General features: G+C 42.0%; 2 protein-coding genes across 2 annotated transcripts; both read right to left on the minus strand.

Moving 5' to 3' along the window:
* Nucleotides 1-5,297: 5,297 nt before the first annotated feature.
* Nucleotides 5,298-17,380, minus strand: LOC146623770 (zinc finger BED domain-containing protein 4-like). The gene is made up of 3 exons (XM_085364835.1): nt 16,783-17,380; nt 16,503-16,721; nt 5,298-5,392 (listed from the first exon to the last, which is right to left on the minus strand). Exons 1-3 carry the CDS (start codon nt 17,357-17,359, stop codon nt 5,298-5,300), a joined length of 891 nt encoding a protein of 296 aa, XP_085220961.1. The 5' UTR covers nt 17,360-17,380.
* A 63-nt stretch (nt 17,381-17,443) lies between these two features.
* LOC146623771 (E3 SUMO-protein ligase ZBED1-like) lies at nt 17,444-18,568 on the minus strand. The gene is made up of 4 exons (XM_085364836.1): nt 18,500-18,568; nt 18,284-18,401; nt 18,023-18,159; nt 17,444-17,944 (listed from the first exon to the last, which is right to left on the minus strand). Exons 1-4 carry the CDS (start codon nt 18,566-18,568, stop codon nt 17,444-17,446), a joined length of 825 nt encoding a protein of 274 aa, XP_085220962.1.
* Nucleotides 18,569-20,977: the final 2,409 nt, after the last annotated feature.

The following is a 20,977-nucleotide window of genomic DNA, read 5'->3' on the forward strand; positions in this document are numbered from 1 at the left end:
CAGAGCTAGCAGCAACAACAAAGTTCCACTGGAAATCCCGGCCATGAAAACAAACAGTCACCAACCTTTCCCCAAACGTTTTGATGGGAGAGCCGTTAGCTGCAATGAGCTGCGGCCCACAGTTCGCTGCTAGTCCGTCGGCAGCGGTAGGGGGAAGGAGGCTCTTCTGGGAGCCGGAGTCCACGAGAAAACGTCTCCCGGAGCGCGAGTCCTCTATGAAGAGCAGCCTTTCTGTATTGCCAGCGGTCGCGGCTGCTACGGCGCGCTGGCGGGTCCGTTTCCCTGGGCCGTGAAAGCGCAAGGCGGCAGGCAGCGACGCGCTCTGTCGCCAAAACGCTGATGGTAGAAACAGATGCTCTTTCCGCGGTGCCGGCGTGTAGCAATCCCTGCCGTCAGCAAGGGGGCGGATGCTCCGGGGGAGGCAGGTGGAGGCGTGGAAGGTGCCGCCGGCGTGTCCGTAGCCAGGGCGTGAACGTCGAAAGTGCGGCTAGCCAGGAGAATGCGATCCGCTTCTTCAGCCAGGGAGCGATAATCCATCTACTCATATACATTTTACTTATAGGTGTACTCACTTTTGTTGCCAGCGGTTTAGGAAACAATGGCTGTGGGTTGAGTTATTTAGAGGGGGCACCAAATTTACTTGTTGCTTGTTGTACAAGCTGTACACTGACAATTTTACATCTTCAATGTTGTCCCATGAAGAGATATAACAAAATATTAACAGAAATGTGAGGTTTAATCACTTTTGTGAGATACTGTAAGAACAATACTCTGGTACTTTCTGGTGGTTTTCCAGAAATGACAAGGAAAACAGGTTTAGTTTAATGAGTGATTATTGCCAACCAGTGTTGGTCAAGTTACTTGAAAAAAGTAATCAGTAACTAATTACTGATTACTTCCCCCAAAAAGTAATCCCGTTGTTATGTTAACTAAGTAATTAATTACTTAGTTACTTTTTAAAAACACGATTTACAACCTGAAGAGGTGATAAAGTGATAGATCTTTCAGCCCAATTCTACTTTTTCTACATAATCCATCATACAAAATGTAATCAAATGGAAAAGTCTCTTTTTAAAACTTGTTTTATTAGTTTTAATCTTTTAACTTTATGCATCAAGCAAACATTTAATTATATGCAACATTCTCTGACTGGAAGAAGTTTGTTTAACATTTAAACCTATTTTCTACACATTCCAGCACATAAAATAATTTTTCTTTTGTGTTTACACTCAGTCTTTCAAATAGATGCAAGTAAAACACAGCAGAAAATAAATAAAGTCAAAGACTAGCGGTCCTTTTGCTCTATTTTCACCTGTAAAGCAGGAGTGGGGTAGGCGGAGGTTTATCTTGGTGCAGGTGTGCCGCAGCGGTCAGTAGAAGAATCCGCAAGTTTCTCTGTGAGTTTCCCATTACGTCGTTGCGCACTCGGTGCTTGCTCGGAAGTTTAGGGGTTTTTTTTCGCTGTAAAAAGAAGTTTTCTTCCCACGCACGATGCTAATGGACGCTAATGTTTTTGTCACTTTTTATGGAATCAAACTCAAAGTAAGGTCAGTACTTTCACGCTTTAAACACTGCATGCTCATACTCTCTCCCGCACTTGATATATGATCCATTGTTGATCTGCACACAGCTGTTGTCACAAACGTTGCACTTGCTAACGTCATTGTCATGAGACATTCTCGCAAAAAATCACGGTTTTAGTAACGCAGTAACGCAGCGTTCCTACGGGAAAGTAACGGTAATCTAATTACCGTTTTTGCAATAGTAATCCCTTACTTTACTCGTTACTTGAAAAAAGTAATCGGATTACAGTAACGCGTTACGCGTTACTGCCCATCTCTGTTGCCAACTGTTGCCCATTGAGAGCAGAGACTGGGAGGGGAGTAATGAGTGGTTTGCTACACCAACTGGGCATCCCAGTTACTTGGGCATCAAGCAATCTGCGAGAACTAGAAATTCCCTTGAGTACTCAGTCACACTCCTATTCCCTTTCATAAATTAAAGAGCTGTCTAGCTGTCTCTTCTTTGGAGGGGATGATCAAACACTCTTTTAAACTCCTCTACAAGCTTATCATATGTGGATGACTCAGTTAAATTGGTAATTAAATAAGACTCAGCCCACTGGAGGGCCTGACCCTTCAGCAAACCTATAATAAAGGGAGCCAACTTAGGGAGAATTAACTGATTAAATGATGCCATTCATTTGATCTAGCCTCTGATGTGTTGCCTGTAGCATTTCATCAAGTGAAGTGCGAATCTGTTTATGTAACAAAACACCTTGGTGGAAAACAGCTGCTTGAATGGCTGCTGAATCTGAAGGTTGGCCAGATTGTTCAACATGGGTCCACAATTTGGACTCAGGAAAATGACAGGAGGTTTACAGGTCTTTATTGTAAAATGGGAATGAGTATATTGAAAATAGGTAAGTGGCATGGGTGGAAGATGTAGAGATGAGAATATTATTTTACTGTTACTATTCATAACCATTATTATTACTGTTGCATCACTTATGATTTATCTTTATCATTTCATTAGAGCATTTATTGAAACTGTTGCTATTACATTAAAGTCTGTATTTCAGGTGGGAGCATAGTTATATAATAATCTTTCGTTGCAGGTGCAACTGTAATCATGTTATACACATATTGCATTTTTGTGCTAATTAAAGAGTTGAAGTCATGCACTGAGGTCAAGTCACATAGGCTGCCTGCACACATGCACAGTATATAGACTTGTTTTGCTTGTAAACGGCATGCTCATGTTCTGTTCTGAAGCGCAGAAAGTGGAATAACAGGAAGCATCTGGCGGGTGGCGGAGGAACAGAGGAAGGAACTGTTCTTTTTTAGAATATGTCCTAAGACAGAATTACTGGAGCTGGTGCATGTTTTTTATCTGTTTGGACGCACCAGGGGCGTTATATTTCCTGATACCCTGATGTTATATATATCACACCCCATTTATTGTTCGGAGAAGATCGAGGCTGATGTTTTGCAGAGCTCATCTTCCCACATATATGTGTCTTAATAAAATCATTGTTTTGACGCACAATGGACCATCAGTCGTATGTCTCTTCCTCAAATACGAAACCAGGACAAAGATTTGCCAACAGGAACAGAACTGGAGTATCTGCTAGAGAGAATAGGAGAAGTTAGAAACAGCCACGGTGAGTTTGACAAAATTCAGCAGTATTTGTGGTTTGACTCTGATACCTTACTTGTTTGTATCTAGCAAAGAGAACTTCCCAAAGGAGCAGGGAGTTTTGGTCGAGAGTGGACAGGCAGGTAACTAACAGGCAGTGTTGGGTAAGTTACTTTAAATTAGTAACTTAGTTACATTGCTACTTCTTTCAAAAGTAACTCTGTTACTTCAAGTTACTCTTTACTTTCAAAGTAACTAGTTACTAGGGAAAGTAATTTTGGTTTTACTCAGAATTCTCTTATTAATGTGTTGCTTCTCTAACTGGATACTCAGCAAGGATGCCAGTCTTCTAGCTTGCCTACATGTTAGCACTATCCTGCCACAGTGCACTGTGCCACCTACCAACAGAAAGGAAAAAATAATGCGCATATTTCCACGAGAGAAATCCCACGCCTGGTCCGTCGTCGACTGCCGCCATGATTCTAGCCTACCTACGTCACAGTGTCATGTGCGCTTTTTACATCCAACATGGAAACTACTTTCGATTGTACTCGCAACTCAGAAATTCTGCCTTCTGAGTAGGAAGATATAGGTAACTCCAGACTGCAGATGAGCTGCATACAGGGATGGACAGGAGACTGGCCCACCATTATAGGAAAAACCATAAAGCCTTTGAATGAAAACAAACGCTGTTGTGACAGTACACACAGTACTGGTACAGAATCTAGAAAATGTGGGAAAATACTGGCATCATATACAGTACTTACTTCTGAAGAAATTATGATGGGACCCTGAAAAAAACTTACTATGTACAAGAATGGATTTCTATACATTTTACATCAGATGAAAACATTTGTTGTAAGATTCAGATAATCATTTGCTAAAAGCTAGACATTTTAAATGAGAATAAGAAAGAAAAGTATTTCTTTGTGCCCCCCTCTCCCTGTTAATGCCCTACCTGCCCCCTGGCAAAACTTTGCTAGATCCACCCCTGCACAGTTACCAGCTGTCAGCTACCTAAAAAAAAGGATCCTGGTGTTATTTGTCTCTCAGAAACAGCTCATAACTTCCCTTCAACTCATTCATGTCACCTAAAGGTAAACCTGTTTCTCCATCTGGGTGATAGTGGGCAATAAGCAAACAAGAGAGACGGGACTTGCGACAGAAAAGCCGATCAGCTGATCATTGATCAGTTTCATGATTGAAGTAGCAACTGGAGAGGGAGGGGGAGAGAATGAGAGAAGAAGAAACAGCTGTGCAGCGTAAAGACAGAATAACTCCAGCTTTGTGTCTTTTTTCATTGTAGCTGAATTCACCGACAAACTGTGTTCCTTTTCACCTCAATACGAAACGCGTAATATTTTCCCTGAATACGAGACGATTCCGTTTTTAGGGGATGGTTGGCAACTCTAATAATTAACCTTATGAATAAAATAAAGTTCAACATCAGTAACATCATAGCACCCACCCAGCTGTATAGAAACTCCGTCATGCTAGCTAGTGTGCAGTTCATAACTTCTTACCTGAAGTTCAGTTCACCTGACACTCGGACCAGCGGCTGCCTCGGGTCTCTCCTCCTCCTGCCTCCCCTTTCCCTCATCCACCTGCTGGCCTCCACCCCTTGCTAATGTTACTGAATCTGTGGAAGCTCCGCGACAGCCACCACCAAACAACTGAGTTATTTTTACACATCTGCCAGCATCTGGCCAGTCCACCATCTTTCATTGTTTATACCGTTACAGAAAAAAAAGAAAAAACCCCAAAAACATCGGCCCATAAAAACAAAAAATCACCACCGGCCCACCGAGTCCAGCTATGGCTGCATACGTGTTTAGTAGCAATTTGTTTTTGTAGAGGGCTAGCAAAACAACCGTTTTCGAGGGCATTGCCATATTGGAATCCCGAGACTAGCCAGTTTACTCGAGTGTGACATCATTCCCAGGTCCGTGTTCCGGTTTCCGAGGTAAGTCGAACTGTAACGCGTTATGATGTAACGCGTTAGTCCCTACACTGCTAACAAGGAAGTGTAATTGGAAGTTTCTGTTAAATTCCTCCAAGCAACAGGATTTCATGACAAGAGGGTAATCACACTGGCTTTGGGCAAGCGGCATCGTAACGGCATAAACAATCTGGCAGTGAGTATCAGTGCCAAACGGTCCTTAAATACCCTGAGCAAATGAGTTAGTACAGAACAGGTGTGGGAGAAACACCACCTGCGGGCAGACCAGGGAGGAATATTGGCTCATAACTCCACCTGAGAATGAGAGAGACGCAGAGAAAGAACACGAGAGAGACTCAGGGTGTCCAAATTCATGGGCTGCATCCTCCTGAGGCTGCATTTGTAGGCCGATTACGTCACAGCGACGCGACAAAGGCTGTCCAAATTCGCAGACTCCTCCGAATGCAGCCAACAAATGCGTCCTCCTTTTCCCCGAATTTGAAGGATGGGTCGGGTGTATCAGGAGGATGCAGCCTATGAATTTGGACACCCCTATTATAAAAAGAAAGAGATAGGAGGGAGGAGAAAGGATTCAACCTGTGGAGCAGGGAAATTATTTTACTGCTATTGTTAAATAATAAATATAATCTGCAGCATGGATATTGCATTCAGGGGTTGAACAGTGTGTGTCTTTCAGAAAGGCTAAAAGTCACAGGACAGGAAACAGGCTTGGAGAGTTTTGCAGAAGTGAAAGTTATTTTGAGCAGCAGGCTAAGACGAGGCTTTAACAATGTAACAGATAGCTTTAAGAAGGCCTTAAGATGTTATGCATACAGTTATTATGTTGACCTTGTATTTCAGGTGCAGTTATGACTATTTTATACACAGTGCATATCTGTGCTTATTAAAGAGTTGGAGCTCGGTCAATTAATTGGGGGTTGGAAGCTTTGTTCGGCGCGATGTCCGGACAATCTATTGTGCAAGTGACTTGGAGCCATAGAAGGAATTGCAATACATGCTTACAAAACACTTATATATCAGGTCATTTTATATTAAGGTTTTAGTAGAGGTTCTTGGTTAAAACATTTATTTAGTAGAAGACATACACATAGTCTCAGTGAGCCTCTGTCCTGGTGAAAGGTCAGAAGTGCAACAGGTGAATTGAGAAAGAGCATGTGAGGTCAACATACACACACACGAGTTAGATTTATTTAGAGGAGAGATTAGTCATGTCTCGGCAAGAAAGAGGAACAATTCACTTTAAGACAAGAACGGAAAGTACCAGCCATGAAAATAGAAGATGATCTTCTGGGTTAAAAGTCATTGTGGTGTTGATCTGATCTATGTATAAAATGTATCTGTGACGCATGAAGGGGCGTCAGTAAATCAAACCCTGATGCTATAAAATATCTGTTTATGCTTTGATTAAGTCGGAGATCACTTGCTGTCGGCGTACAGAGTGTCTTCCCACACGTGTGTATTCATTAAAAATCATTGTTTGACCAAGAGCTTCTGGACCAAGGGTGGTTTGTACTCTCCCTCCTCAATTTTGAACCTTAACAAACCCCAGGCCTGTCAGGACCTTAACCCAAACAAGAGGGGCCAGGGAAATACTGGGCACTGTCGTTGTCTTTGTCGTGTCTGTGGTTACTGATGTTATCCTTGGTTCATCTCCTCCTTTGTATTTTAATTTTTCAATTTCTATTGTAGCTATGTTTTATTGCACTCTCTCTGTTTTGACAGTATTTTCTTGGTTCATCTTTTTACAAATTTAAATATTTTACAAGGTTAACCCAAAGAATTACAAAATGCAGTTTGTAAATAATGATTTTATTTATTCTACTGTAACTTTTTATTACTAGGATGTTGTAAAAACTTCCTGAAAAGTCTTCAGTTAATCCAAAATGCTGCAGCAAGAGTACTGACAGGGACTAAAAAGAGAGAGCATATTTCCCCCTATATTGGCTTCCCTTCATTGGCTTCCTGTTAAATAAATTGAATTCAAACTCCTGCTCCTTGGATACAAGGGCTTGAATAATCAGGCCCCATCTTATCTTAACGACCTTATACTATCATGTCATCAGTTTGCATCTTGAAGCCCAAGCACAGTTGCGTCATCCAACAAATGATTCATTCTCATAAACCCACGTTCATGAGACATTGAAACTGACCAAAAGGATTATTGTTGACCAAATAAGGAAGATGAAAACTGTTGGCATGAAGGATGGTGTACACTTTTGAAAGATTATGGTATGCAGCTCTTCAGAAGATGTTTTAGTGATTTTAAGGTCCAACAAGTTAATTTCACTTGAAATACATTCTAAAGGAGTTGGACTGAGTGGCGTTAAGGAAAATTGCCCATATAAAACATTAGCAAATCATCAATGTATGTTCCATTCTAAATGATTTTGTCTTGGTTTAAGTTGGAATAAGAAATGTAATCCTTGCCATTAATCATAGGTTCACCTGAAGGATTATAGACATTTTTGTGTGTTTTATAGGCCAGCAGCCCCCAACCCTTTTTTGCGCCATGGATTGGTTTATGTCCGACAATACTTTCACAGACCGGCCTTTAAAAGTGTCGCAGATAAATACGACTAAATAAAACCAGTACCTAAAAAAAGAAAATGTATTCATAACACGCAGGAAAAGACCCGAGGAAACGGAGTTAACGATAAAAACGATTAAAAAGAAACGATAAAAACCCTGAAAACCATGAATTTCGCATCTGAGCCTCAACTCTCACGGCCCAGTACCAAACGACTCACGGACCGGTACTGGTCCATGGCCCGGGGGTTGGGGACCACTGTTTTAGGCTAGATACAGTGGGATTATTTTTTTTCTTAATAATTCTTGCTCCTTCTTCTTATTGAGCCACTCCTTCTGAAATGCATTATTCAAAATACCTTCTAACACACACTTTATGTACTACAAAAGATTAGACATAAGGTCTAAATAGTGTTATGAATTATGGAATCATACAGTTGGCGGCAAGCTCTTTGTCTATATTGATCTTGGCTCCAAATGACTGTAGGGCCACCCTTGTCTGCTCTTTAATCAAAATGTCACAATTCATGGCAGCATTTTTTTTTAAATTTTGTTTGGTCAGATTTTATATTTATGGGTATCTAACTGTTTCAGTTTGGTGTCTGTGAAGGTTCTCAGTCATCCAGGTAATCGTAGTCAAAGGAGCTTGCAAAGAAAAGCATCTGGACTTCTAAGTTGCTTGAAGACGTTTCACCTCTCATCCGAGAAGCTTCTTCAGTTCTAAGGTCAAATGGTGGAGAGTCCCAGATATAAACCTAGTGGGAGTTTCCCCCCACAGGGGGACAAAAGGACCCCCTGATGATCCTCTAATCACCTGAGCCAAGGTGTGAAATTGGGTGTGGGACCCAATCAGCCAGAGTTTCGGGTGTGTTCATTGTGAAACCTGGCCCCACCTTATCATGCGAATTCCTGAGGTCAGATGGTCCAGGATGTGAGTGGGCGTTAAGGCGTCTGGGAAGGATCTCAGAACTGGATTATAGATGGCAGAGAGTTGGTGTCGTAAACCCCCGCCTCTGTTCAAAGATGGTCGCTCACAGTGGACATAGATGGCTTCTTTCACTCCTCTTTCAAACCATCTGTCCTCTCTGTCCAAAATGTGCACATTGGCATCCTCGAAAGAGTGTCCTTTATCCTTAAGATGCAGATGGACTGCTGAGTCTTGTCCTGTGGAGGTGGCTCTTCTGTGTTGTGCCATGCGCTTGTGAAGTGGCTGTTTGGTCTCTCCAATGTAGAGGTCTGGGCATTCCTCGCTGCACTGTACAGCATACACCACATTGTTAAGTTTGTGTTTTGTCTTTCGGGTGAACCAGTTTCTGTCTGAGTGTGTTGCTGGGTCTGAAATACACTGGGATGTCATGCTTGGAGAAAACTCTCCTGAGTTTTTCTGATACACCGGCTACATAGGGGATGACAATGTTGTTGCGTCTGTCTTTCTTATCCTCCCTCGCTGGTGTCTGGTCTTCTTTTCTGTGTCTCTTTGCTGACTTTAAAAACGCCCATTTAGGATAGCCACACGTTTTGAGTGCTTCCTTTACATGTGTGTGTTCCTTCTTTTTTCCTTCAGGCTTAGAGGGAACATGTTCTGCCCGGTGGTGTAGGGTCCTAATTACTCCAAGTTTGTGTTCCAGAGGGTGATGGGAGTCAAAAAGGAGGTACTGGTCCGTGTGTGTGGGCTTCCGGTAAATTTCGATGTTGAGTTTGCCGTTCTCTTCAATGTGCACGGCGCAGTCCAGGAGAGGCAAACAGTTGTCCTTTGTGTCTTCCCTGGTGAACTTGATATTTTTATCCACAGCGTTAATGTGCGCAGTGAAGGATTCCACTTCTTGTGTCTTGATTTTGACCCAGGTGTCGTCCACATATCTGTACCAGTGGCTGGGTACTCTTCCTTTGAAAGAGCCAAGAGCCTTCCTTTCCACTTCCTCCATGTAAAGGTTGGCTACAATAGGTGACACGGGGGAGCCCATGGCACAGCCATGTTTTTGTCTGTAAAAGCCTTCGTTGTACTTGAAATATGTAGTGGTGAGGCAGAGGTCTAACAGTGTGCAGATCTGATCGGGTGTGAAGTTGGTCCTGTCCTCCAAGGAGCTGTCTTCTTGTAGTCATTTTCTGACAGTCTCCACGGCCTCCGTGGTGGGTATGCAAGTGAAGAGAGAGACTACATCAAAGGACACCATGGTTTCATCTGGATCCAGGGTAAGTTTCTGAACCTTGTCGGTGAAGTCGGTGGAGTTCTTGATGTGGTGTGGGGTGTTCCCCACGAGAGGCGCAAGGATGGTAGCAAGGTGTTTTGCAATGTTATACGTGGCTGAGTTTATGCTACTGACTATGGGTCTGAGTGGGACAGCTTCCTTGTGGATCTTCGGAAGTCCATAGATGCAGGGTATGGCATCCCCTGGGTAAAGGCGGTGATATGTAAGGCGGTCAATAATTTTGTCCTTTTCAAAGTCTTGAAGGCAAGCTATACCTTTCTTTTTGTAGCTGCTTGTGGGGTCTCGCTTTAGGGCTTCGTAGGTATTGTTGTCACTGAGGAGAGTAGTGATCTTTGTATGGTAATCTGTAGTGTTTAGGACCACGGTGCATCTTCCCTTATCAGCTGGTAAAACAGTGATGTTGTGGTCTTTGCTCAGGGAAGCGACGGCCTTCTTTTCCTGTATTGTGAGGTTGGATGGAGGGACTTTGGCACTGGAGAGCGTGGCTGAGACTTTCATCCTGATTTGCTCTGCTTCTGTCTGTGATAATTTATTAATCCGTATGGCAGATTCTGTGGCTGTGATGAGGTCCACTATGGGCAACTGTTGTGGAGAAATGGCAAAATTGAGTCCTTTGGCTAATACACTCTTTTCAGGTTCAGTGAGAATCCTGTCTGAAAAGTTCTTAACCCATTTCTCCTGACTGACATCAGGTGTGTTTTCTTCTCTGGGTTGTGTAGGTTCAGGATGAGGAGTGTGTGTTTTTGAAAGCAAGGTGTGAAATTTCCTGCGTTGTCTTTCTTTTCCTTTAGAGTGTTGGGCCCGCTGAGCCTTGTCCACAAACTTGTAAACCTCTTCTAAGATTGGAGAGGGTAGAAGGATTTCCAGTTCTTGCAGGGTCTGGCTGATCTTGATCTGGAGGGCATCTATGGTGAAATGGACCTGTCTTATCCTTTCACTTAAAAGGTGATTTTGTGCTCTCTGTAGAATCAAGTCTGCTCTGTATCCCCTGACAGTGGATCCAAGGCGCAGGCTCTTAGGAACAACTCTGCTTTGTCTACATCTTAGGTTATTGACCGCCTTACATATCACTGCCTTTACCCAGGGGATGCCATACCCTGCATCTATGGACTTCCGAAGATCCACAAGGAAGCTGTCCCACTCAGACCCATAGTCAGTAGCATAAACTCAGCCACGTATAACATTGCAAAACACCTTGCTACCATCCTTGCGCCTCTCGTGGGGAACACCCCACACCACATCAAGAACTCCACCGACTTCACCGACAAGGTTCAGAAACTTACCCTGGATCCAGATGAAACCATGGTGTCCTTTGATGTAGTCTCTCTCTTCACTTGCATACCCACCACGGAGGCCGTGGAGACTGTCAGAAAACGACTACAAGAAGACAGCTCCTTGGAGGACAGGACCAACTTCACACCCGATCAGATCTGCACACTGTTAGACCTCTGCCTCACCACTACATATTTCAAGTACAACGAAGGCTTTTACAGACAAAAACATGGCTGTGCCATGGGCTCCCCCGTGTCACCTATTGTAGCCAACCTTTACATGGAGGAAGTGGAAAGGAAGGCTCTTGGCTCTTTCAAAGGAAGAGTACCCAGCCACTGGTACAGATATGTGGACGACACCTGGGTCAAAATCAAGACACAAGAAGTGGAATCCTTCACTGCGCACATTAACGCTGTGGATAAAAATATCAAGTTCACCAGGGAAGACACAAAGGACAACTGTTTGCCTCTCCTGGACTGCACCGTGCACATTGAAGAGAACGGCAAACTCAACATCGAAATTTACCGGAAGCCCACACACACGGACCAGTACCTCCTTTTTGACTCCCATCACCCTCTGGAACACAAACTTGGAGTAATTAGGACCCTACACCACCGGGCAGAACATGTTCCCTCTAAGCCTGAAGGAAAAAAGAAGGAACACACACATGTAAAGGAAGCACTCAAAACGTGCGGCTATCCTAAATGGGCGTTCTTAAAGTCAGCAAAGAGGCACAGAAAAGAAGATCAGACACCAGCGAGGGAGGATAAGAAGGACAGACGCAACAACATTGTCATCCCCTATGTAGCCGGTGTATCAGAAAAACTCAGGAGAGTTTTCTCCAAGCATGACATCCCAGTGTATTTCAGACCCAGCAACACACTCAGACAGAAACTGGTTCACCCGAAAGACAAAACACCAAAACACAAACTTAACAATGTGGTGTATGCTGTACAGTGCAGCGAGGAATGCCCAGACCTCTACATTGGAGAGACCAAACAGCCACTTCACAAGCGCATGGCACAACACAGAAGAGCCACCTCCACAGGACAAGACTCAGCAGTCCATCTGCATCTTAAGGATAAAGGACACTCTTTCGAGGATGCCAATGTGCACATTTTGGACAGAGAGGACAGATGGTTTGAAAGAGGAGTGAAAGAAGCCATCTATGTCCACTGTGAGCGACCATCTTTGAACAGAGGCGGGGGTTTACGACACCAACTCTCTGCCATCTATAATCCAGTTCTGAGATCCCTTCCCAGACGCCTTAACGCCCACTCACATCCTGGACCATCTGACCTCAGGAATTCGCATGATAAGGTGGGGCCAGGTTTCACAATGAACACACCCGAAACTCTGGCTGATTGGGACCCACACCCAGTTTCACACCTTGGCTCAGGCGATTAGAGGATCATCAGGGGGTCCTTTTGTCCCCCTGTGGAGGGGTCACTCCCACTAGGTTTTTATCTGGGACTCTCCACCATTTGACCTTAGAACTGAAGAAGCTTCTCGGATGAGAGGTGAAACGTCTTCAAGCAACTTAAAGAAGTCCAGACGCTTTTCTTTGCAAGCTCCTTTGAGTTTCAGTTTGGTGTTACTTACTGCACTAAAAGTGGATTTTGGTTTAAACCTTTATCACCAATATGCCTTTCCAACGTTTGGGGAGTTCTTAAAGAGGTATTTTGAAAGTTGTGGTGATATCATACCTTAAGATGTAAATTTCTATAAATTTAAGTAAATTCACTTTTGCTTGAAACCCTTTTTTATGATTAGTGGGAGCAAAGCTTATAGGAGAGGCACACTGGAAATGGAGCATGTGGACTTTGGAACAGAATGAGACAGAGCAGAAGTATAAGAAAATGTCTATTCAACAACTGAGCGTGCAGTGAGAGAATAAACATCTAAATATCCCGAGGCTCAGACAGTTGCCAGGTTGAGCCACGGTAGAGTGGGTGGGCAGGATCAGATTAACAACAAGGAGATGACTGACTGGGACAAGAAGCAGCTGGTGCATGGAAAGATCTGGAGCACAAGTGGAATATGGTAAGTCACGAGTACCAAAGATTTAGCCGATGGACACCAGAATATGTCTTGTGAGGCTGTTTCTCTCTCTGTGGCACAGCCATCACTTGTCCTGTTCTCTTACTCTTTCTCACCTCTCTTTATACACCTCTACACCTCAGCTGCGCCTCAGAGTGACTGTGCAGTTTTTAGGCCTCTTGTCAAAGGCAGGCGAATTTTACAAAAAAAGTAAACAATGACAAACTCTAAAGACTGCTGCAGAAAGATTCTGACTACATTCTTTAGCTTACCCTTTGCTGAAAATTTATTTTTTCATTTAAATTTTCATTCATAAGCCACTTTGTTCCTGCTTGACTCACTGCACTCAGTTCCTGCACACACACAGATATAAGATATTGTCTTAATTAGATGGTATTTTCCCAAATAGTGGAGCTTGATCCATATTACTTTAATAGAGTACCATTACTTTGCTATAACATACTTCGACTCATCCTTATGCATCCTGTATTAATATTCATGTGTAGCCCACAATCTTTCAATCATGTAAATGAGGTTAGCAGGCCTAAATGGAAGGGAGGAGTACACTCTTAGTACTGAGTCACAGTTCTTGTGTGGCAGTGGGTCATTTGGACATATTTCTCCACCCCACCTCCTTACTCATCAGTGCCCTTGAAGATCCAGTCCAGCTGGGGTCATTTGTATGCAGGGAAGCCACTGTAGGTGATAAATCAATGTTACCTTAGATGCTTCTCATGCTCACATTCAATCTGATTGTCTTTCTGTAGGGTACCTTTACCTGAAGAGTGTCAAATATCATCTGCTTTGCAAATCTAGAGGTACCTGTCCTTCATATCCGGCATGCAAACAAATAGTGAGTTTCTATTTATGGCAAAGAAAGAGGAATCACAACCAGTTATGAGAAAATAGTAGCTGCTGCAGTAGTGAGATCATCATTAAAGTGAGTGGTCCTTGTAAGTAAAAGTATTATATATGTATTTATTGGTACTTTCCACTGATGCTTCATAACACAACTCTGTCAATAACAGCAAAGACAGAGAACAACAGTAAGACACAGTGAGAAATTATAATCTGCTTTTGAACAGTGAAGACCCCAGAGATAATTTTAATCAGCAGATAAGACTTAAATTCTGATCTCCCAGCATGCAGTCTGGAAATGCTAGCTTACACCTAAAACACCACAAACCGGTGTTTGTGAAGATTATTGAGCAATTAACCACTGGTTACCATCTGGCTTTAGTATAAGCTGCATTCTCTGTGCAAGCTGTTGTGTTCTCAGAACATATTCATCTGTCAGCTGATATGTTTACCGCTTTTATCAAATAAATCCAGTAAATCCACATACTAGAACATTATGCTCATTACTGTACTACAGAGCCAATGGCTAATACGCTTATCCCAATAGTGTTCCTGTCATTACTCTTCTTAAGAATCAAATGTTTCAACTACAATAACGAGTCAAAATAGATTTTATGAGGCCGTTTAAAACAGGTTACCTAAAAAAAACGTTCTGTTTAACAAATAATTATATAAATTAGTCACATCTAACTCATTCAACCAAGTATCATAAAATGATGTGTGTGAATAATTATTTTAGTGGTGGACAATAACAACTTACAGTAATAGTTGATTGAGCACAAAATACACACATAGCAAAATGTTTCATTACTCAGAAAAAAAATTTGTTTATTCTAAAATGATTGCATTTTAATATATTTTTTCTTATGTAAAAGGCATATATGTAGAGTAGAATATTCTCTTGTATCTTTTACTGTCCAGGAATTATGTACGTATGTTTTTATTTATATAGTAAGACAATCCATCCATGCGGTGAGTATCCATCTGTCATCATATGAATTAATGGAAAACAGAAATCCAAATTTAAAATAAAATCACTAGGAATAATCATAATAAAATTAATGATACTTGTTGCAAAATATTTGCGATACCACAAGTCTACTGAAACATGAAAACCTTTCTCGTATCATCCATTTCAGTCTTTTGCCTAGTTACTTGAGACAAAGCTGGAACACATTTTTGGGTCACAGATTATGTTTGACACTGTTCTTCCTCCTCACCTCTCCGTTTCATTCACCTCTGCACCTCAGTTTTGCCTCAGGGTGACTATGCCGTTTTTAGGTCTCTCGTTGATATTCAAAGTTGCACTTTCACATGAAGGCATGGAATAGAAGGAAGCAGTACAGCCCAGCATAGCAACTCAAGTTGTCTTTGCATGTGTGTCTCACATTACTAGTACTTTTACAGTCAAGCCCACAATTATTCATACCCCTGGCAAATTTTAGCAAGTTATTTTTTGACTGGAAATGGCATAGGCATCTTCCAAAAGATAATAAGACGATGTAAAAGTGGCATTGTGTGGGAAAAAATTATTTCTGAGCTTTTATTTAAATTTGAACAAAAAGTGTCATGTCCAGAATTATTCATACCCTTCACAAACTGTCACAGTCTCTGGGAAAATCCAAAGTTCTATACCATTCCAAATAGTCCAAGCTGTTCTAAAGCATCCTAATTACACTGATTAATTGGGAACAGCTGTTTTAATCAACTCAACAGGTGAAAAACAGCAGCTCTCTGCAGTTGGTTTGTGGACAGCCATGGCTAAGACAAAGGAGCACAGTGAGGACATGTGGCTGCTCACAAGTCAGGAAAGGGCTACAAGTAGTGATGGTGAGATGAAGCCTCATGATGAACTGAAGCTTCCCATCCAACTGGTCGACTCATGGTTCGAAGCATTGTGATGATTCATTTGCTCTACTGCGCCATCAAGTGGACGATTCAAGTGAAACAGGCTCTGTGATTATAATGATGTGACGTGTAAACCGCTAAACTGAATAAATAAATTGTTTTCCATGGTTATTTATCCCGAATATTGTCTCAGTATGTCTGATACAAAAGAGAAAGTGGAAACTATCAGTACACAGTTTTTGGGATGATTGTGTAACTGCGTAATCATGCTTATGTACATCTCAATAATGACACAAACTAGTGTGTGGCACTTCAAGTTGAATGAATAAAGGAATTACTATTGTTCATGACACCAATAACTGAACTCTAAATATTAGTTATATTTAATATTATACTAATTTTATATTATATTAATTTAATCAATGTTTGTGTATAATAACTTGGCAGCTTAACACAGGAATGTACATGGAAACAAAAAGGGAGGGAGTTGTGATGTGAATGTGCTTGTGACGTTATAACAGTGCTCATGACACTAGGGAAAAGTTGTCATTTGTTTTTATTCAAAAATAGCAGCTTTTCCACAGTGCTGGGCTTAAGACGGTTCCTCTTTTTTGAGAGGATTTCTCCTGCTTTTGAAAATATCCTCTCACAGGGCACAGATGAAGCAGGGGTTGCAAGAAAAACCACAGCAAGTTTATACAAGTTTGGATAAAGAAATTTGTGTCCAGCCCAGTACTCCAGCGGATTCTCCAGTCTGCCGATATTTGGTTCATGGAGGTATGTCTGTACTTCAGCTGTTGCATCAGCAGTAGCATTTGGGGTCTTTGTCTCCAGAACAGTGGTTTCCAAACGATGCCACAGTTTGCTACCTGAAACAAACAGAATGTAAGTAACTAAATACAATATAGTAATCGAAATGTGCTCATATACCTTGAGTCACAGGCTGAGAAGCTTTTGATGATGAGGCTGCTGCTGATGAGGCTGCTGATGAGAAGGCCACGTGCCGCAAAATAGCAGCACATTCAAAAATGAGTCTCTTCTCAGCATCCATTGCTTTATTTGGGCTAAAGAAGCCTATTTTTTTGAACCTTGGATCCAGCAATGTTGCCAGTGACATGATGCTCATTGACTGCAATGTGTAGAGCTTCTCCTTCAATTGTCTCCTTAGACACTCAACCATGGTGGAGCTCTCTGGAGTTAGGACAACTCCCATTCCCTCTTCATTTAGTGCATGGTGTAACATTGTTAAAAGTGGAATTACTTTGGATCCAGACACTCGCTTTTCCTCTGACACCTCAGTGGTGGCATCATTAAATGGGGAGAGTATTTTAAGACATTCTGCCATAAGCTCATACTGTTCAGAGGATAGTGGGCAAATATCAGTGTGCAGGCCAGCTAACGATGCTCCAATAGGTTCCCTGAGTTCATGAACACGTTGAAGCATTTGGAATGTGCTGTTCCAACGTGTATCCACCTCTTGAATTAACTTCAGTGCAGGTCGGCCCATTTGCTCCTGCACCTCTGTCAGCCTCTCCTAGAAAAACAGCCAACACAAACTGATTAATTCAAGCTGTGTTACTGCAGCAGCACCTTAAAGCAGCAATGAAATAATGGAACAAACCTTAGCAATTGTACTGCTCTTGAAATATCCCACTATCCTCCTACAGGTAGTCCGGATGTCAGACAGCGTCGTGTGTTGCTCAAGAGCTTTTTTGACCATTAGGTTTAATGTATGTGCCACACAATTACTGTGACGCAAACGAAGCTCCTTAGCACAGGCACCCATGTTTGCTGCTCCATCAGTCACATAACAAGTAACTTTGTCTGTAATGCCCCACTCTGACATGAGCGCTGCTGTTACTCGTGACAAATTGACAGCAGTATGTGCTTGAGGGAAGTGCTGAACACCTAACACTACAGAATGCAATGCAGTGTTAGAATCGATGAAATGGCAGGTGACGGCTAGGTAAGCCTCTGTGTTAATGGAGGTCCACATATCAGATGTCAAACTAACTGCAGACGCCTTGGCCACAGTCAGTTTTTCTTTTTGTTTGGACTCTTTGTATCTTTGGTCCACCATAGCTTTCAAAGCCTAAACAAAAGAAGGTACAGTACTTAATATGGAAATAAAGGCCAAATGGAAACATGCTTCATATTTTAAGATACACACCTGCCTTGTGGGGAGAACATAGTTAGGGTTCAAAACTTCAACAAGCTTCCTAAACCCACTGTCCTCCACAACAGTGAAGGGCTGGGAATCCTCTATCACCATGTTGACCAAGGCCTCATCCACATCATTCCTCTCCCCTAATACAACAAAAAAACATTAAGAAATTACAGATATCAGTAATTACAACCCAAATATAAGTGAATGACATGGGGAATATAAATGTATCAAATGACTGTATCCTTAAAACCTACAAAAACTCACCTGAGCTTGGTCCACCTTGGTCAGTCTCCTTGTTCTCATGCAGGGCTCTGTAATGCCTCAGCATAGATGAGGTGTTGTTGCTGTATGCAAGTTCTTTAGAGCACAGCAAACATTTCACCTTTTAATGAACCACAACACAGAAATCTGATTATAGGATCTGTGGTGTCATTTATTTATATTATGGTACTTATCATTTCTTTATTACAGTGTGTATACCTTATTAGGAGAGATGACATCAAAATGTTGCCAGACAGGGGAAAATTTTCTTTTCCTTGCTGGTTCCATCGAGGGAGGAAATGCTCACGTAGCTATGTAACACGTACGTAATCCAATTCCACAACACGATGTGATGGGGGAATCAGCTGTGTTTTTCTGCCCATTTTATTTCGAATCTGGCGCGAACCGGTGAACCAGTTCCCGAATCAGTCACGTGGTACGGACTGCCCGCGGGGCCTCGAACGTCACTGCATACGTAAACAACGCAAGCCTCGATACGCGCTTCAGAAAAACGCCCCCGCGATTACCCGACGCGCGATTCGAAGCTTCGACACACAGGACACATCACTAGCTACAAGTCCATATCTAAATGTTTTCAAGTTCCAGTGGCTGCAGTGCAAAGTATTATTTAAAAATACAAGATGTTCCGCACTGTGGAAAATCTGGACGTGATCGGAAGCCAAAAGTGACACCTGTGCTGGCCAGGAGGATAGTGAGAGAGGTAAAAAAAAGAAAGAATCCAAGGATCACCATCAAGGCCATCCTGGTGAATCTGGGCTCTGCTGGTGGCAATGTCTCAAGGCACACAGTCCAACAGACATTGCACAATGCTGGGTTTCACAGATGAAGAGACCAAGGAGGATGCCACTTCTCCAGATAAAGCACACAAAAGTTCATCTGGACAAAGAAGAAGACTTCTGGTCTTCTGTGTCATGGTCAGGTGAAACAAAAATTAAATTTTTCCTTCTCTTGGCGTAAAAAAGGAGAAGCCTTCAACCCAAAGAACACCATTCCCACTGTCAAACATGGTGGTGGGAACCTAATGCTCTGGGGGTGTTTTTCAGCCAATGGACCAGGGAACCTAATCACAGTAAACAGCACCATGAAAAAAAGAGCAATACATGAAGATTCTCAACAACAACATCAGGCAGTCTGTAAAGAAACTTGGCCTTGGCCACCAGTGGATATTTCAGCACGACATTGACCCAAAACACACAGCAAACTTGGTGAAGAAATGGTTAGGAGACAACAACATTAACGTTTTGCATCAGGGTGATGGCAAGAAGACGCTCCAACTTGAAAGATTTGGAGCTCATTGCTAAAGATGAATGGGCAAAAGTACCTGTGGAGACGTGCAAAAAGCCGGTCTGCAGTTACAACCAATAAAGGCTTTTCTATTGATTATTGAGAAGGGTATGAATAATTCTGGACATGACACTTTTTTCTCAAATGTAAATAAAAGCTGAGATATATTTTTTTCCACAATTATGCCTCTTGTACATTGTCTTATTATCTTTTGGGAGACGCCTGTGTCATCTCCGGTCAAAACAAAACTTGCTGGTTGAATAAAAGTAACTTTAACCCTCCTAGGACCTGGCGTCCACATACGTGGACATCACATTTTGGGTTGTCTAGACCAAAATACTCAATTTTGCTCTATAAGTTATGTCTCTCCTGCAGACCTGATTCCTCCCTCCCACCTTCTTCCTTTACAGAAAGTCTGTCCGAATTAAAATCCTGGTTTAGCTCTAAATTTCTGAAGCTCAATGAGGATAAAACCGAAATCCTCCTTATTTGCACCAAATCCAACCTATTGAAGGCAAACCATTTCTCACTCACTATCGATAACTCCAGTTTTCCCTTCTCCTCAGGTTAAGAGCCTTGGTGTCATCCTAGACAGTTCACTATCCTTTAAATCTCACATCAATTATCTCATCTGTTCTGCCCATTTCCATCTACATAACATTAACAGATTACGTCCTTCTCTTTCCACCCAGTCTGCAAAATACTAAATTTTGCTTTACAAGGGCCTGATATCCACTTACGAGGATATTATACTGCCACTGTCCTATCGAAATTTAAAGCGAATGTCATCATATGTGTATCTAATTTTTCTCAGAAACAAAAATCAGGTAAAAAAAAAAGAAAAATCACGTTATTGTTTGTTTTTAGATTCATCAGGTTCCAATCAGCCCAAATAGCAAAGAGAATTTAAAAATGCATGCCATGCCTGCTTCAGTCTGTATGCCAAATATCTTTGGGCAAGATACTGAACCCCAAGTTGCTCATCCATCACAGTTTGAATATTAGATAGAAAGCACTTAAGTATAGAAATAAGTGCTGGTGTCAAGTGATGAATGATGGATCTTGTATAAAGTGCTTTGAGTCTTCAGGTAGAGTAAAGAGTACTATAAGAAGTGCCAGAGACATTGTTACAATCCGTATTTACTTACACATTATCCATGCCATTTTTCTCTGATAGTTTCTCAGAAACTAGAAAACCAGCCTTGAGCCTACAAACTAGCAACTAGAGTATAACACAAGTGTGATAAAATACATGTTGTACATACAATTTCAGAATCAAGTCAAAATGAAAGATGTAACAATGGTGCAAGCAAAACAAGAGCAGCTCTGCCAGATGTTTTCTTTGTCGACATCAAATAAATACAGATGATGTATCTGCGTGATTTATTAACG

This window comes from Diplotaxodon limnothrissa, linkage group LG10 (assembly GCF_057381915.1).
Source record: "Diplotaxodon limnothrissa isolate DT_005_m linkage group LG10, D_limnothrissa_male_GT1.1, whole genome shotgun sequence".
NCBI lineage: Eukaryota > Metazoa > Chordata > Actinopteri > Cichliformes > Cichlidae > Diplotaxodon > Diplotaxodon limnothrissa.

Coding starts and splice junctions, on each gene's coding strand:
- LOC146623770 (XM_085364835.1), bottom strand. CDS start 17,359: ATGGGCCGACCTGCACTGAAGTTAATTCAAGAGGTGGATACACGTTGG. Junction 16,722..16,782: donor TTCTCAGCCTGTGACTCAAG/GTATATGAGCAC, acceptor TGTTTGTTTCAG/GTAGCAAACTGTGGCATCGT. Junction 5,393..16,502: donor CCCTGCTTCATCTGTGCCCT/GTGAGAGGATAT, acceptor TCTCATTCTCAG/GTGGAGTTATGAGCCAATAT.
- LOC146623771 (XM_085364836.1), bottom strand. CDS start 18,568: ATGGAACCAGCAAGGAAAAGAAAATTTTCCCCTGTCTGGCAACATTTT. Junction 18,402..18,499: donor ATGTCATCTCTCCTAATAAG/GTATACACACTG, acceptor GTTCATTAAAAG/GTGAAATGTTTGCTGTGCTC. Junction 17,945..18,022: donor ATGTTCTCCCCACAAGGCAG/GTGTGTATCTTA, acceptor TCTTTTGTTTAG/GCTTTGAAAGCTATGGTGGA.